At 48.9% G+C, this 16,925-nt stretch overlaps 1 protein-coding gene across 2 annotated transcripts in view; it reads left to right on the forward strand.

Moving 5' to 3' along the window:
- POLR3GL (RNA polymerase III subunit GL) overlaps positions 1-16,925 on the forward strand; it is a 549,275-nt gene that overhangs the window by 37,698 nt on the left and 494,652 nt on the right. For both annotated transcript variants that reach the window (XM_085636711.1, XM_085636712.1), the window contains exon 3: positions 6,212-6,410. In XM_085636711.1, coding sequence (XP_085492837.1) covers positions 6,212-6,410 — 199 coding nt within the window. The remainder of the gene's footprint in view (positions 1-6,211; positions 6,411-16,925) is intronic.

Below are 16,925 nucleotides of genomic sequence, written 5' to 3' on the forward strand. Positions count from 1 at the left end.
AGCATCGATTAGCATCATTTTCAAAAGTGTTTTCCTTAACTGCGCTATATCAAATAGTGTAATTACCTGCCTTATATGATCCGTAGTGCTCTGTCCTGGGACAAAACCCACACTGCAATGAGGAGACTAATGCATCCATGACCCTTCTCAGACATGTCACCATGATCTTTGAATAGATTTTAACACCACTAATGATTAGAGAGATTGGTCTGTAGGAGGCAGCCTTTAATGGAGGTTTCAAAAGACCACTATGTTGGTAGTTGCCCAGGAAGCAGGAAAGGAGAGCCCCAATTTATTTATTTATTTATGTGATGAGTTTTACATTGCGCTGGCTAGACCCGGAGGTACCAGAGCGCTTTACATGGGGATCTGTGGGTTACAAGGTTACAAATTACATACGTTACAAAAAGCATAGTAAAGCAAAGAAAAAAAGAGGCAGTTATGGGAGTTCGTCAGGGGGAGGGGGGGAGGGGACACAACCTGGAGACGGGGAGAACATTGCCTAATGTCCGGCTGGGTAGGTGACGTCCAAGGGGGTGAACCAGGGCAGATCTCCTCTATAGCTGTTTAAGCAGCTCTACTTGGGCATCGGCCATAATTGCTCGGTCTCCAATGTCAGGGTAAGGAAAGCGGTAAATCATAAAATGTCGAGATCAAATGGGGGAGTTGGTGAGATGAGAAAAAGCAGTCAAAACTAAACCAAGGTGTGGGAGGGGGTCCACGAAGGGGGGTAGCTTCCAGGGGATTGAGGTTTAGAAGGCAGTCCCAAGCCAAGGGGCTTTCAGTTGGAGTTAATCCTCTCTCTGTCATCATGAGGATGTCCATTTACCTGTTCGTTGCACCCATCGGCCAACGGCCGCCGCGAGCACTACCTCGGTAGTGCAGTGCACGTCCGTTGGCCGACGCGGCCCCGCCCACTTAATGGAACACCCCGCACCGCGGCAGAATTTCCGCCACGGTAAATGGGTTACTGAGAAACGTTGCGGGGAGCACCGCTGTGAGCATCCCAATCCAGGCGCCAAGATCACAGGTGGGGCCCAGAGGCCCCTGCAGTCCAGCCAGACCAAGGCATCTCACACGGCCCAGTGGGCCCTCCCACATCAGGGGCCCACACTGAGGGCCAGCGCCATCTCCCCACGTCATCCGACTCCCCCCATGGAGCCCAGGTAGACACTGGTCCACCAGGGTGTGTCGCAGCATCTCCTCGGAACAGCTCCAGTCAGGCGCCCCACCAGCAGAATCACACTCCACACTTCTGTCTAAGAGCCGAGCTCTTCTCAGCAGGGCAATCGCTGATGTTGATCCTAGAGCGGGCGCCCAGTCCCTCGCAGCGCAAATACGGGTCATGGGACTTGGCCAAGGGGTCCCCGCTGCGCAGCCACCGGCCGACTCCTCACAGCTCGAGGCTCGCTTGTTGTCGCGTCCAGGGTCCCCGCTATGCAGCCACCGGCCAGGCTCCTTGCAGCTCTAGGCTCACTTGATGTCGCGTCCCAGACCACCTCTCGGCTTCGATAATGCGAGGATCAGCCCCATCAGTTAGTGGTCGCCATCTTGGATCCGCCTGCATATCACCGAGCCGGGGAGAGTTAAGCCAAAACGCTTCAACACACGGGGTCTGCTGAGGTTTTCCCCCGGATCAGTACACTCCCCGGGCGTTCCGACGCTTGGAATTATTCAAGAACCTTCGTGCCCTGGGCCCAGGACCAGCAGCGTCGGGGGACACAACGGATAGAGCTCCGGAGTCCACTCCAGCTCCGGAGCTCTTCCCTTCTTTTAATGCCCAATGCCCAATTGAGCATTCTTAAAGGTCATATCAAGATCCCCTGAAAGGACAGCCAAAAATCTACTGTAAAATCCTATCGGGATCAGATCTGATTCAGAAGCCTTCCCTTGAGCCAAAGAATCTATTGGCTCTTTCAATTTCTTCAGTGCAAGAGGGCGATCGAGCTCTGCTGATCCAGCCTCCTCTAAGATTTCACTACTGGTCTATTCCAGATACTATAATACTCACAATAAAGAAAAGGGGGAGAAGGTCCAGACCCTACCTCATCCTCCTCAAGAATTAAGTAAACCACACAAAAAGAGGTAGAGTGAAAAAAACGGCCTACATCCAATCGCAATTGCAAAATGTTTCAAGGGAGCACACATACTCTGTAAAAACTGCCCTCACCCACAACAAGTTGTGGCATGCTTCATCATCGGGCTGCTACTAACACCTCTGCGCAGACCAACGCTAGAGGCGGAGCAATAGGGAGGGGTAAACAATACAACAGTGATACAAACAAACAAAAAGGCAGGATCCTTAAGTGCAGAAATAATGAAGTTTAAAAACGGACCCAGGGATATCTCTATAATAGTTTTATTCCTGGATTCCCCAGTCAGAATAAAAAGGTATATATGTATAAAAAATATATATACCAAATGGATAGTGGTGGAATGAGTTGATTAAGTGCTCACCACCCCTCCATTCTGCATAGCAGTCGACATGTTTCTGCCGGTTCAAAATAAAATCTCCGGCATTCCTCAGGACAAATCAGATCCCTATGCCCTTTTTCCAAACCCCTCTTGCAACCCACTCTCGTGGGTTATACTCCACCTGTAAGTCTGGAGTTCCTCTCGTAACTTACTCTTTCAAATAGGAACAGAGTTTATTAGGCAAGTTGCTAGAAAAGGCACTGGAGTAGAGAGCGACCCTCTGTAGTCACACATTCGTCAAGAGTGGTGCGCCGCCTACGAAATACGTCTCTCCTGGTGCCGTGTAGATCTATTCCAGATACTGTCTAATCATGTCTCAACTAGGTGCCAGATCTTCCTGGTACAGAGTCTGGTAGAAATCCTCAAAGACTTTGGAAATTGACTCTGGGGAGATTACCTTCTGGCCTTGCTTGTCCTTAAGAGCATTGATATCATTCTGAACCTCTTTCTGCCATATTCATAAGGCGGAAACCCTTCCAACTCTATCGCCATAGTCATTACTTTTTACTTTGTGTAATTGGTGCCTCTGGCCATTCTGCTCACAGAAAAACTTGCCTTGAGTCACTGCAATCTTATGAAGGATTTCTTGATCCTCTTGTCCTCCCATTATTATCCTGAAATGATTTGGTTCCAGGTAGGCCAATTTATTTTAATACACCTTGATTCTACTGGCCTAAGCTTTTTGAATGCAAAAAGTAAAACTAAAAGTTTCCCCTCTAATGCCAGCTTTTGAAGCATCCCATACAATCCCAGATGATGCACTACCCTTATGTCTATAAACAAAATCTGCCCCCCATTCCTTCATGTGACTGATATAATCAGGATTTGTTACTAACACCCTATCAAATGTCCAGGGATGGCGTTGCCTCACTATAGAAGGGAAACAACCCTTGAATACTAATTAGGGGTGGGCGGAATTTGCGGAATTAACCTTCGCAAATTATCGCGAGAATGTTTAAAATTATCGCAAACAAGCAGAAATATCGCGAAGATGCGGAAGTTTTTTTCCGGCATGTTCGCGAGATTTTCTGCATGGTTGCGGGTCGCCAACTTACCCATGTGGTTGCTTGCGGGCGCGGCCATCTTGTTTTGAGTTGTTCTCGCGGTGCATGATCGCGAGAAGAAAGACGTGATCGCGCGACGCATGACGTCACTGCGGGCGCGAACTGTCGCGAGACAGCGCAAATGGCTAAAAACAATACAACATCTCATGGAGAACGCGACCGGATCAAGAAAACTTGTCGGCGAACGCAGGGATTCAGGTAAGGCGATCGCGCGCGCGCGAGAATGTATTATTTTACAGCGCGAGCAAGAAACAAATTATCGCCAAGCTGCGGAAGCCGGAATTTTTGACATTTTCGCGCTCTCCGCGGAACGCAAAAATGTCAAATTATCGCAATTTCCGCGAACGGAACGAAATTTTTGCCCAGGCCTAATACTAATGGATTATGATGAAAGAAATCCCTAGGGTATTTCTCTATCTACACATTTCTCAGAAGACTTGACGAGACTAAAAAGTAATCTCAGTGGACATACTTCCTATGGGTACAAGAAAAATAAGAATTATCAGGATCCTGGGTGTTCAAACTGGGCCAGGCGTCAGTAAGTTCATGCAGTTTTATGAGTTGCAGTATTGCCCTATAAACTTTCAGCTTACACCCAACATAATGCCTGTGTTGGTGCCCATACCCAATCCATATGACAATTTAGATCCCCACCGACAATGATGAACCCTAGCCAAGTGGCTAGTTCTACCTGCAGAAAAAAATCTGTGATATCCGCTTCATTGAGATTAGACCTGTAAATAGAACAGATAGAGAATTTGTGTCCTAGTACTCTGCACTCAGCCATTGCACAGTTTCCAAATTCATCAGAGGTGCTCCTATTAATAGCACATAAATCCCCTTTAGTTAGGATAGCCACTTCTCTGACAGTCAATAATCAGTGCCCAAGGGTCTCCAGCAGATATCTTTGTCACAGGAATGTGTTCCCTGCAGACAGAGAATATCTGCCACATTTTTCTTAAACCTACAGTGACCAAGGCCCATGTAGCTTTATCATTTAAGCCCTGGATATTAATTGGCCCAAAGGGCAACTTATACACATTATCGCTTAATTGAACAAAAAGAAAAAGTGGAAGAGGATTACTAAAAAGCTTCCCCATAGTCCAAATTGCCTTGACACACATGACAAGTAGTGTGGGGCAGGGGAAAATATATATATCCATGGATGTGTCTTCTGGGTCAGCATGCTTCTGCCCTAAAGTAACTTTTCAACAAGATGTAGTGGGAATTCATGAGAACCTGTATCAATCGTTCTGCTATAAAGTGCAACTGTGCAGTAGTGTAAAAGGAGATCAAATATGATGGTACAAACGGTGGTTATCAAAGAATAAAGGAAATGCACCTCTCTGGTACCTGTAGTTAAAATACTGTACCTGTCAAAACATATGCAGTCAGCTAAATTTAATGGCATGTCAAACATGTACCTGAACGGAGTACATCTTTTAGCAGTGCACCCCACAAACACAGTGGAAAACATGCTTCCTCCATGTGCATGGTAACCAAAAAGTAGTGTTGCAGGTATATGAAACCAAAGGTGAATAGATTCATAATGTCAATCCTTACTGGCAAAGCCAGGCAGTAATATTTAACTCTCGGTCAAGAACATCATACATTTATTGTAATCATTGTATTTTATGCATACAGTCCTGAGTGAGGACACATTCAGTTGAAGACTTTTGTTGATATGTTTCGGTCAGATTTTTCTTAAACCCTTCAACAGGAAAGGATATCACTGCACTTTATGTTTCCTTGCTAATACACCCAATAGGAATGAGAAGGTGCATGTTATTCAATAATTTGAGAAATATTTCAGTTTCTTTTGACCACTTTCATATGTACTATTATTTATCAGGAAGATAAGTGTTACAAGTGTTTTAACCAAGACAATAATTTGCAGATTAATTTACTTATTTGGAATATACTTTTTGGTGTCTGTAACATGTCACTTCAATCTATTTTCACTACAAACCAGTGAAAGCAGATGCTAAGGGAATGTGGTCTCAGCAGTTAGATGCAAGGTAAGATACTGTTTTACCTGTAGCTCTGCCAATTTGAATCTGGTCGAAGTGAAAAGATATTACTGTCTTTTCATGTTTAGCAATCTATTTGCTAGCCAAAAGGTCTCAGTTTACTTCCACCTAAGTTGTTAATCACTTTATTGAAAATGAAAAAAGAAGAATGACTTTACTTGACACACATCGTGGAATTCAGAACTGGAAACCAGGGGCTGATTGAACATGGAGTTTCATTTAAGACCAGGCCATCTAAGGCGATAAGGACTAGTTTAATATAGGTAATTACGGCCACTGTCTTTTCACCTATAAATAATTAATTTCAGGTGTGTTAGTCTTATTAGTTTAGTGGAAGCAAGACATGATGATAATGCCCACATTGCAATAGGATATGACACAAAATTCCAGGACAGGAAACTGTGTACATAATGATTTTGAGGGAGATAGTCACCCTATGTACAGCGGGTTTACTTGGAGGACAGTGTGAGGAAGCTTTCAACGCTGCTGCTCTCAATCACGGTTACTACATTTACACTATACTTTTTATTAGTAATTGCAGGAAACACACTACACTAGCTTAGAGAAAGATATCTTTAATTAGAAGGGATGATAGATCTTTGATGCTATGTAACTGAAATGACTACATATTTCTCCCTCTAGGAAAATGCCCTTCATCGTGTGGCTAGCATCCCACTGTTCCAGTCAGCCTATCAGATTTTCATCTTTGCCTACACTGATGTGAAGAAAATCCACCCAGTCCTGAATTTCCTTGGTGGTGTGGCAGAGGGAAGTGCAAAAACTGTGGCAGGATTAGCAGTGATGGGTGCAACTCCAGTGCTGCAAAGAATGGAACCTCAAGGTAAATGTGTATTATTGAAAATAGATCATTTACGGATTGACAGTTGCGGATATTTTCCAAAAAGTGCACCAATCCCATGGTTTCCACACCTTATTTAGAGTTGGAGGAACCACTTTCTTTCTGAGAGTGGCGCCTCAGCTTACTCTTCCATTGCAAACCTTTAGCTTGTCACCCATGCCTCACAGTAAATGGTGCCAAACGCCCTGCCATATTTATGGCAAGTCTTACGGCACATATATTTCGTATTTGCAACTGCCACATAAACCATACAGTTGCAAGATGGAATTCAAGCATCTTGAGACCTCCTCCTTCATGCTAGCCCTCACTTTATCAGATAGCCCGTACATTTTATTTTTCACAGGCAAACTGTCTCCAGTAACAATATCATGGGTACACAAACATGTAAGCCCAGAGAAGATGCTAAGCTGAGAAGCAAACTGCCCCAGTTACTTGTATCACTACCTCTGCTGTTCTGGGTTCAGGGTAGGAGAGAGGTTGACACCTTCCACTGACCCATGCTGCTCTCCGGAAGATAGGAGGTTGGGGAAAGGTTCATTATCCGCATCCACCCCATAATCTGTCACCAGGATCATGGTGACTTTAGACCTCTTAAAATGTTGTTTAAGGCAGTTGCCATTTAGTGCCCTTAGGGGATTCTTGGGGGTCTTTAGGTCCATCAGGTAGGTGGCCTCCCCGTGTCTCTCCTTCACTGTTTAAGACCCTGACCAGCAGTCTTGTAGGACCCTGAGCTCTACTGTCTCCACCACCCACACTTTCTGTCAAGGTTGAAACTCGACCAGAGTCCTCTTAAGGTCATGCCAGAATTCCATTACCCCCTGGCTTGTGACCCGCTTTTCAGAAACCTTCTTCTAAAATATTTGCATCCAGTGTATGAGAGCCAGCATGTAGCTAACTACATCCTTGGGGGGAGGGGCTTGCTGGAGACTTGCCCCACCTCTTGTTCAGAGTGAGAGGTCCCCTAACAGGGGACCATAGAGGAGATCAAATGGGCCAAACTCTACTTCCTTAAGTGGTACCTCCCTGTAGGCAAAAGGTAGGCATGGTAAGAGGACGTCCCACTTTTGCCTCATGGGTTCAGGTGGACCCATAATCATACCCTTGGGGGGGGTCTTGTTGAATCTGTTGCTGATCCCATTTGTTTGGGGGTGATAGGGTGTGGAGAACTTATAGGATACCCAACACTCATCCCACAATGACTGTTTGTATGCAAACATGAGGTTTGTGCCCCTGAAAGACACTACTTCCTTGGGGTACCCCACATGGCTAAAAATCTCCATCAATGCCCTAGCCACTGAAGGAGCAGTCACAGCCCTCAGAGGTATAGCCTCTGGGTACCTTGTGGCAAGGTCCATCAAAACTATTATACATATGTTGCCTATGGCAGTTTTGGAGTTCAGGGGTCCAACAATGTTGATATCCACCTTTTCACAGGGGGTGTCAACCACAGGCAAGGAACACAAGGGAGATGGCAGCTTTTTTCTCTGGCTTCCCACTGTCTTGACTGGTGGGACATGACCCACAGAATGCATCTGAGGCTGTCTTTATCCAAGCCCAATATAAGTGAACGACAAGCCAGACATTGGACTTGTCCTTCCCCAGATGTCCTGCTGGGGTATATCATGACCAACACCCAATAGGAAGGCTCTGTAGCACTGGGGGACCACCAACAAACAGGTTGCCCCAGGCACCGTAGGCACACTATATAGGAGGTCATTCTCGCAATAGAGAAGGTGATCTCCAGAGGTGCCACCAGCTGCCTGGACCTCAGCTTGCTGCCTCAAGCACTCTAGAGGTGGGGCTCTTTCGAAGCTTGGCAGAACTGCTCCCGATGGGGCCAAACTCAACTTGCCGTTCAGCAAGCTCAGGCAGGCCTCCTAGGGCTGCAATATCCTCACCGGTAGGCTCTAAGATGGCCTCCTCAAGTGCCCCTTCAACTTGGACCGTGGAAGTTTCAGGGGCTGGTTACCCACGCCCCCTGGCCTTTTTTTTTTGTAAGCGGCCTGGGACACTTTTCCATGTTCCAGAGCTCCTTGAATCCCCTCTCAAGTAGCCATTGACCGTAGGGTCAAGCACACCCACTCAGGCAACCCTAACATCTCCAAGTGTGACCTGATCTCCACTTCCTTCCAGACAGTGTGCTCTACGTCAACACCTAGCAGACAATCAACATGTAAGCAGGACTTACATCTACTCTAAGAGAACCTGAGACACCTCAAAGAGACCCACAGCCACTGGGTAGTGATTCTCATGGTTTTTTGCTAAAATCTGGTGAAATGTATTAGGGATGACCTGCTCTGAGGACACCAGATATCACCTTACAGTAGTCACGCTAATGTCTGTGTCCCTCAGAGCCTCCACCCTCTGTCTATTGATGGTGACTCACTGCCTATTCTTAGAAGTATTAGTAGGAATGTGAGCTTTGGGTACCATCCACCTTTTACCCAGGGACACAAGTGTAACCTCTGCTCTCTCCCACACACTAACTGGGGTATTCTCCTCCCTAAGCGATACACTTGCCAACCCTTGGATCTGCCCACTTGTTGGGGGCTGTGCCTCCATTGATTGGCCACTTGGAATCCCCCTTCACGTGCCCATACTTGTAACACTGATAGGTTTTTCGACACATTTTCCTATTTTCTTATCAACAAACCCATGTTCTTCTGTTCATATTAAGTCTGGATCTTCTTCCCCAGTGAACTATTTTGGGGGCCTCGGGAGAGCTCCTTAATTTTTTTTTTATCCCCCCACTCTTTCTTATGGAGGGGACCCTGACCATCCATTTAGGAATCCCACCAAATGCCTTTTGAACACTCTGATGCTGACTCAGAATTCTGACTCCTTTGTAAGCTCCCTGGGGTCAGTGAGTTTACTGTCAACTCTGTAAATCAGGTACTGAATATGCATTCCCTCAAAATTAGATTGTACAGCCCAGTAAAATCACTCACTTTGCTGCCCCTCACCCAACCATTTAGCACCTTACTGAAGTAGGCCAGGAAATCCACCCCAGACTGGTTTGGTAGTTCCTGGTTGTCCATTGTCCTGATGTGATACTTCTTAGAGGCCAACCCAAACGTAGTAAGTAAAATGGCTTTCAAGGGACTTTACTTAATCTCATACCTCACCACTAATAAAGAAGGGTATCCCTTCCCACTGGGGACATGTGTTTCCATGGCTGGTGCTGGAATCCTCCACTGGGACCATGTGCATCCTCAGAGCTATCTCATAGGCAGAAAACCATTTATCTATATCATCCCCCGCCACATAGCTGGGCACCAGATCTTGGGGTATGCAGGTCTCACTTCTCTATGGGACTCTGGATTGCTGCCACCATTACTGCTGGATTCTGCTGCTTGTTTATCCTTAATGTCCACCGTCTTCAGATACAGTTCCTGAGCCATTCCCCTTTCTTCCAAATGCAGCTTTCTCTCCTCTTGGGCTCTCTGGGCATCTGCTTAAGAAACAAAATGCCTCCATGGACTTTAATGGGTTCCCAACTTTTCAAACGCCCATCATGCTCCTAAAAAACATGGTCATTCTCCATTCATTTTATCTCCCACAAAAATGTTTGGCTACCTCTGCATTTTTGTGTCAAGAGATTAAGAGGCATAAGAGGGAATTAAGGTAGAAAAAGAAAGAGTGAATGAGTGATACAGAGAATAAAGGACAATGGGAGAAAGGCTGCAAAAAAAGCAAGAGTGAGAGAATGACGGGACAAGAACAGATAACACTGAGACAAAGTGAAAGACTTAAGTTTTCCCATTTTATGGTGAGGTGTCAGAGAGAGAGCGAGTAAGGAAGGCCCTTGGTCCAGAGAAGCACCAGGAGAAAACCATGTTTTGCATGCAATCATCCTTGATGTAGAGCCACAGGCTAGAGCACAAGTGCTGCAAAGAGCTTGCTGTCCTTGGAATTACAACCCATCACACCGCTGATGGGGGCGGAGAATGCACACACCACGCTGACAGTGGTGCCGTAACAATAGTCAGACAGGGGGTGCTGACATCAATGTTACATCACTGAAGTTATAGAGATTGTGAAAAATCCAAGTGTCACACAAAGAACAAGCGCAGCAAATGTATTGTAAGGGTGCAGTATGTTGCTGCTGGTTCTTTTTTCACAAAACTCTCTCAAATATATTCTTAGAGCATGGTATGGTAGCGCAGTGTCATTTCAGGACAGCACATTTTCCATTGAAATGGGAACTACATTTGCTCAAATATCCAGTTTTACTGATAAAAAGTGTACAAAAGATAATGTGTGGAAATCGAGTTTCAGGAAAAAACTATGTTTTGATTTATGTAGATCCTATTTAAATCCTAGTTTCATCACAATTCAGAACTGCAAAAAAACACGTGCTTTGAACTGCTGATATGTTTTTAAACATTTGTATAGTTCACTCTCAGGTATTTAAATATTACGTGTTCGAAAAAAATGACCTCTCACTTTGCAGTCAAAGAAAATAAACACCAGTCCCCACATTAAAAAAACCAGAAACAACCATCTGCCAGAAGATATTGGCTGACATTTGACCTTTGTCTTTGAAGCACAGCAGATTTCACCAGACAAAAAGAAAATGTGAAGGCATCTTTATTGCTCATTTACCTTCTGAACTCCAGCATGGTTAGCACCCAGCACCCCCACATCCAGTGCCTATGCTGCTGCACATGGCTGTCTGGCATGGCCTGTGCAACCCACTAAAAGTTCCAGGCCTTTGGTGCCTTGCTACCTCCCAGAGTTTAAACAAGACCTATGACACACTGCAAACCCTCCAAATAAAATGTTAAAAATTCTACATTGAACATTGACCCACAGCAGGCGCGCAACACCCATTGGGCTCACCGGGCTTCAGCCCCCCCCGTCGTGTGTGACAGCCCGGCCGAGACAGCCTCGCGGGCTGGCGTCCGTCTAATTGCAGCCGCACCAGACTACTTCACGGGTCTTTAAAAGACCATTTACTCGTTAATGAGGCTTTTGTTGTGTCTTCACCCCTTCTTACAGCCATTCTGCCTATGGCTGGAAGACTTAGCCCCCCCCGAAATCTTTTTCAGCCCCCCCCGAAATTTGGCTCTAGTTGCCTGCCTGACCCACAGCCACCGCATAGACCTGTCGCGAACACGTGAAGCCGTGCCGACGGACGAGCAGTCCCACTGCTGCTGCTGCTGCTGCTGCTGTGAGTTAGCCTCCACGCCCCCGCCAGTGCCGCTGTCTCTCGGTAGGTGCCAAGCACAGGGCTGGGCCAAGGGAATTATAAGAACTGACGTTGTGTGTTCTATTCTTTCAGATCCCAGTGAGTAATTGTCCGTCCCTGCCTGAGGCCAGGCACCACAGGCTTGGCTATCTAGTCTATTACGTGGGCAGTGTATTGCTGCACTGCCAGTGCCAGCGTAAGATTTTGCAAAAACATCAACCTTTTTTTTGTGTTTATTTTTTATTGTGCAGCACATGGATAGCGTGGTGAATGCAAATCTCTTTAGAATGGTTGAACCAGAGCCTCTTGCTTGGGTAGTGGCAAAGAGAAGCGCAGCAGCTTCAAGTTCAAACCCATAGATTGAAATTCATTACTCTTAGGACAGCTCTGCCTTGAGATGTGTTCATGGAATGTGTAGTGTGAAGATGTGCTGTCTAGATACACTTTATCGCAGCCAAAGTTGCGATAAATCTATCGCCCCATTCACAAGCTGGTTTTAACAGCCCACAGCAGCAGTTTACCCGCGATAGCAGCCGCAGAAAACATTGCCACAGAGGACCGCGCAACTATCACTAATGAGATGCAGAGTGGGCGTTCCCGTGCCAAAAGCCGCGACAACATCACACCACAACATTCACAACGACCAGCCACATCGGCGATAAAAACACAAAACAGGCGTTAAGGCGCGTTAGCACCAGGAAATCTACACCTGCTCTGACCTGGTGTAAAGTCGGACGGCAGCCTGCACAACAAAAGGGAGACCAGCCCAGGGCCACACCCGAAGGGCAACAGAAGCCATGGAGCCACCCATCATGCGGCCAGGACAGCCAAGAGGGCCACAACACCCACCAACACCACTCCCAGGACCACCTCTCCCTGGCACCCCCGACCAAAGACATGCCACATCAGCTACACTCAAACATGCACAAAATAATCTGCCTGATGACACACAATCACAACTGGTGACATGCATGTGTCGACACAGAAAAGAGCAGCACACATTCACTTTCGAAGCAACAAATGAAACTTTATTAAAATTAACACTGAAATAAAATGAAGACACATGGCCGCTCCCCTCGGGACAATCCGTAGGTCCCAGCCTGCAAGACAAAAATCATGATGAGAAGGTATGTCCTGCGCACATCAAAGGACAGAGAGAGAGCAAAGGGGAGAGAGAGGAAGAGAGAGAGAGAGAGAGAGAGAGAGAGAGAGAGAGAGAGAGAAAGAGAAAGAGAGAGAGAGAGAAGAAGAGAGGGGGAGAGAGAGAGAAGAAGATAGGGGGAGAGAGAGAAGAAGAGTGGGGGAGAGAAGAAGAGAGGGAGAGAGAGAGAGAGAAGAAGAGGGGAGAGAGAGAAGAAGAGGGGGGAGAGAGAGAAGAAGAGAGGGGGAGAGAGAGAAGAAGAGAGGGGGAGAGAGAAAGAGAGAAGAAGAGGGGGAGAGAGAGAGAAGAAGAGGGGGAGAGAGAGAAGAAGAGAGGGGAGAGAGAGAAGAAGAGAGGGGAGAGAGAGAAGAAGGGAGGGAGAGAGAGAGAGAGAGAGAGAGAAGAAGAAGAGAGGGGGAGAGAGAGAGAGAGAAGAGAGGGAGAGAGAGAGAAGAAGAGAGGGAGAGAGAGAGAAGAAGAGAGGGGGAGAGAGTGAAGAAGAGAGGGGGAGAGAGAGAGAGAGAAGAAGAGAGGGGGAGAGAGAGAAGAAGAGGGGGAGAGAGAGAAGAAGAGTGGGAGAGAGAGAAGAAGAGAGGGAGAGAGAGAGAGAGAGAGAGGGGGAGAGAGAGAAGAAGAGAGGGGGAGAGAGAGACAGTGCCGCCCCTGCGCACCCAGGCCACACTGCTCACCTGCTGCCACCTGTGTGCCTCCAACCACATGCAGGTATGTATCGCAGTTCGCCAGGTCACACATCCGAGTCAGAGCCGCCTGCTGAAACAGAGTCCAGATACATGACTGGCACAGTACACACACCTGCACAAGAGAACAGCGCCTGCCTGTCCATGCACACCCAGGCAGAGGCACCCCAAACCCTCCCGCCGCCCATCGGAGCACGCCCGCCCATGCGCACCAGGCCTCACTGCTCACTTTCCGCCACCGGCACGTAGACAGGAGGTCCCACCATGTGCCGCTGCAAGCCACAAGCCCAGAGCCCGCAGACATGGCACCCTCCATAGCATTAAGCCATGCTCTGCAGGCCAACAGGTCTCACGTTTGGTGCTGGGTCTTGATTACTTAATGGCAGAGGACATACCAGTGCACCTGGCCTCATCGCAGGCTGCACACCCACTCAGCCCAATGGGTGCCACTAACTCTGGGATCCCGGAAGCGACGCCACGTTGCGGTCGGCCCGCGCTGCCCGCTGGCTCTGGCCTACACTGCGGTCCAGCAGGGCACACTAAACCTCAGCTGTCCGGACGGCCGAGACGGGGCATCATTGCAGGCTGCACACCCGCTCAGCAGCTTAAGGTGGCACTGACTCAGTGCACCCAAAGTCACCGTCCCGTGGCGGGGTGTCTGTGCCGGCCGCAATGCTTCGAGTGCCACTAACCCTGTGCAACCCCAGTCAGCGCCACGTGGTGGCAGGCCCGTGCTGGCCGCAAGGCCTCGGGTGCCACTAACCCTGTGGAACCCCAGTCAGCGCCACGTGGCGGTAGGCCCGTGTTGTGCGCCAGGCCTCAGATGCCACCAACCATGTGCGCAACAACTCATGGGCCCTTTATGAATGAGAAGCGTGGAGCGTCCGTCATCCAGTCACCACCGGAAGAGGTGAATGTGACATCGTCGGCCCCTTATGTTGGCGGAGTCACATGGCCAGTGACGCCTGTGCCGGATGGGTGTGGTGTGTGTGCAAACCTGCCCTGAGGAAGTGGCTGTGACATGCTGACGACTAGACCTGCACACCACCAGCAAATATGCCTGCGACGGGTAGCAATGATGGCCCCCCTCGGTGCGTCATCGGAGTGGTCTGGCCTGCCGTACGTCGGACCAGCTCCGGGCTTGCCACAATGACTCGTGGGCTCAGGGCGTGGTCCAGTCCATGTCCCGACAAGGAAGTGACTGAAGCGTGTGTTCCTGTTGTAGTGTTCACGGGACCAGGTACACAAAATGCAATGTCGCACCCTCTGACTCGCATCCAACAGGATGAACATCATTGACGCAAGGGAAGGCACTGTCCCCACATTCATCCACACATCCATTCCTGAATGATGTAAGACATGACACAGCAGTGCGTCACTGGATGTTTATTTGCACATCCCGTGCAGTTATGCAGCTGGAGCAGTACAGGACAATGCCGAGCACACTACACAATATGGGCCCGTGGAGGGCCAGCCAGAGTCCATCCGGGGATGACATTTACTGCGGAATAGGAAGGGTACAGTTCGCAGTCTGTCCGCTGTGTCATTGGTCGTTGAACAGGATGTGGCAGTCCATGTCGCTGTCCAAGGTGAGTGCATCGGAGTGTATCGTGGGTCAGTGGAAGGTCATGAGGCCATGTACGGCACCAAGCAGAAACAGGCCAGGTGGCGGGAATGAATGCTAGTGCCTCCTGATCACAAACCCATCCACGTCCTCATCCCCGGATGTATGCCCTGCCCCCCTGTGGGTGTTGCAGTCTTGACTGCGGCACTGTGTGCCACTGACACATCGGGGGCCTGGGTGGCTACGTCTGGCACACTGTGAGGCACTGACACACGAGGGGGAGAGGATGTGGATGGTGTGGGGGCAGCAGCATTCATCAGCTCCACGCCTTGTGGCGGCAATGCCATGATGGAGGTCTGCAGGGCATGATAGATCCCAGCTACATTCCGATGATGTGGAGCGGTGGCTGCCATCCTTTCCGCCTCCATACGCACCATGTCCTCCATGATTCTCCGCATGTGTGCCAGCTCACGGCTGGTATCGCTGGAGCCACTCTGAGTGGACAGCTGTTTTACTCTCCACGTCATGACTCCTGCGATGTCAGTCAGGGCTCGTTGAAGACCATGGGGCGGACATAGACACCCAAGAATGGCGTCCAGTTTGGCAGCCTTGAGTTCAAACCCCACCCGCACCTGCTCAGCCGTCTCCCTCTGGCCCTCCAGCACACGGTGTTGGAAGGCCATTTGTTGTTCCTGGGGGACTTGGGAGGGTGCCGGGGCTGTGGGTGCCTCCTGCTGGTTGGTTTGGGTGGTGGGTGGGGTCTCCTCGATGCAGCTGGGCTGCCCTGATCCTGGAGGTGAGTCGCGGATGAGGTCAACGATGTCTAGGAGGGCTTGTGCGTCTATGCTGGTGTTCTCCTCATCATCAGTGAAGAGTGTCGGGGACTGCTCTTCAGGATGTGTTGATGATGCCCCAGCGATGTGAAGGGGAGATGGTGTATTACAATGTGTCCACATGTATGTAGCCGCATGGTACAGATTGACATTCTGACAGCATGGCTTTGTACATTGTGACTGTCTGTGGGTCTGTGCGAGGAGCCAGGGTCATTGTAGGTGTGTACTGTGCCCTGCTTGATTGTGCATGTGTGCCATCGTGGCCATCTCCACCTGTCCCCCCAGTACCTGGTGGTCATTCACACTGTTGCGGTTGTGTTGTGTCCTGTCCTGTCGAGCAGTGTCCTGTCCCCTGACTCAGGCCACAGTATGCACACTGATGACTGTCGACACCAGCTCCTCCATGTCATCCAGCTCCAGCTGTGGCGCTGGGCCCCCATCTCCGGTCTGCATTGCTGCCTTCTGGTTGGCGGTGAGTTTCTCCTTGGTCTTCCGCTTGATGTCATTCCATCGCCTCTTGACTTCGTCCATTGTCTGCTTGTGCTCTGCGATGGCATTCTCCTTGTCGACGATGTGCCGCCATATTCCAGTTTTGGTGCCCAATGACACATTGGAGGCGACGAAGAGTTGTTGATGGTGTTCCATCACCTCCGTGACTATGATCCTGTTCGCCTGCGGACTAAACTTCATCTTCCTCGTCTTCTTGTCCTTGCCCTTCCCTGTCCCCGATGTCTCTGGCTGGTCGTCCGGGGTGCTTGTGGGGTTGTGCTTGTCCTCTGCGCCTGCTCCGGCTGCCTCCATGGTGCTTGGGTGTAGGTCAGTTTGGGTGTGGGTGTTTTTTCTACTTTTATGGTGATTTTTTTGGCCTGTCAGGTGTGTGTTGCAGGCCTGGTGCTGCTTATCGCTGATTTCCTCATCGCGCTTTGGCCCATCACGTGTTTTTTGGTGTTGTGGTTTGTGTTTTTATCTCCGTGGTGGTGGTTGTATCGCGGACATTGTCCGCGGTGTCGGTGTACTATCGTATGGTACCTCCTTGTTATGAATTCCACGTTCAAACGGGCTGCGATATT

This window comes from Triturus cristatus, chromosome 12 (assembly GCF_964204655.1).
Source record: "Triturus cristatus chromosome 12, aTriCri1.1, whole genome shotgun sequence".
NCBI lineage: Eukaryota > Metazoa > Chordata > Amphibia > Caudata > Salamandridae > Triturus > Triturus cristatus.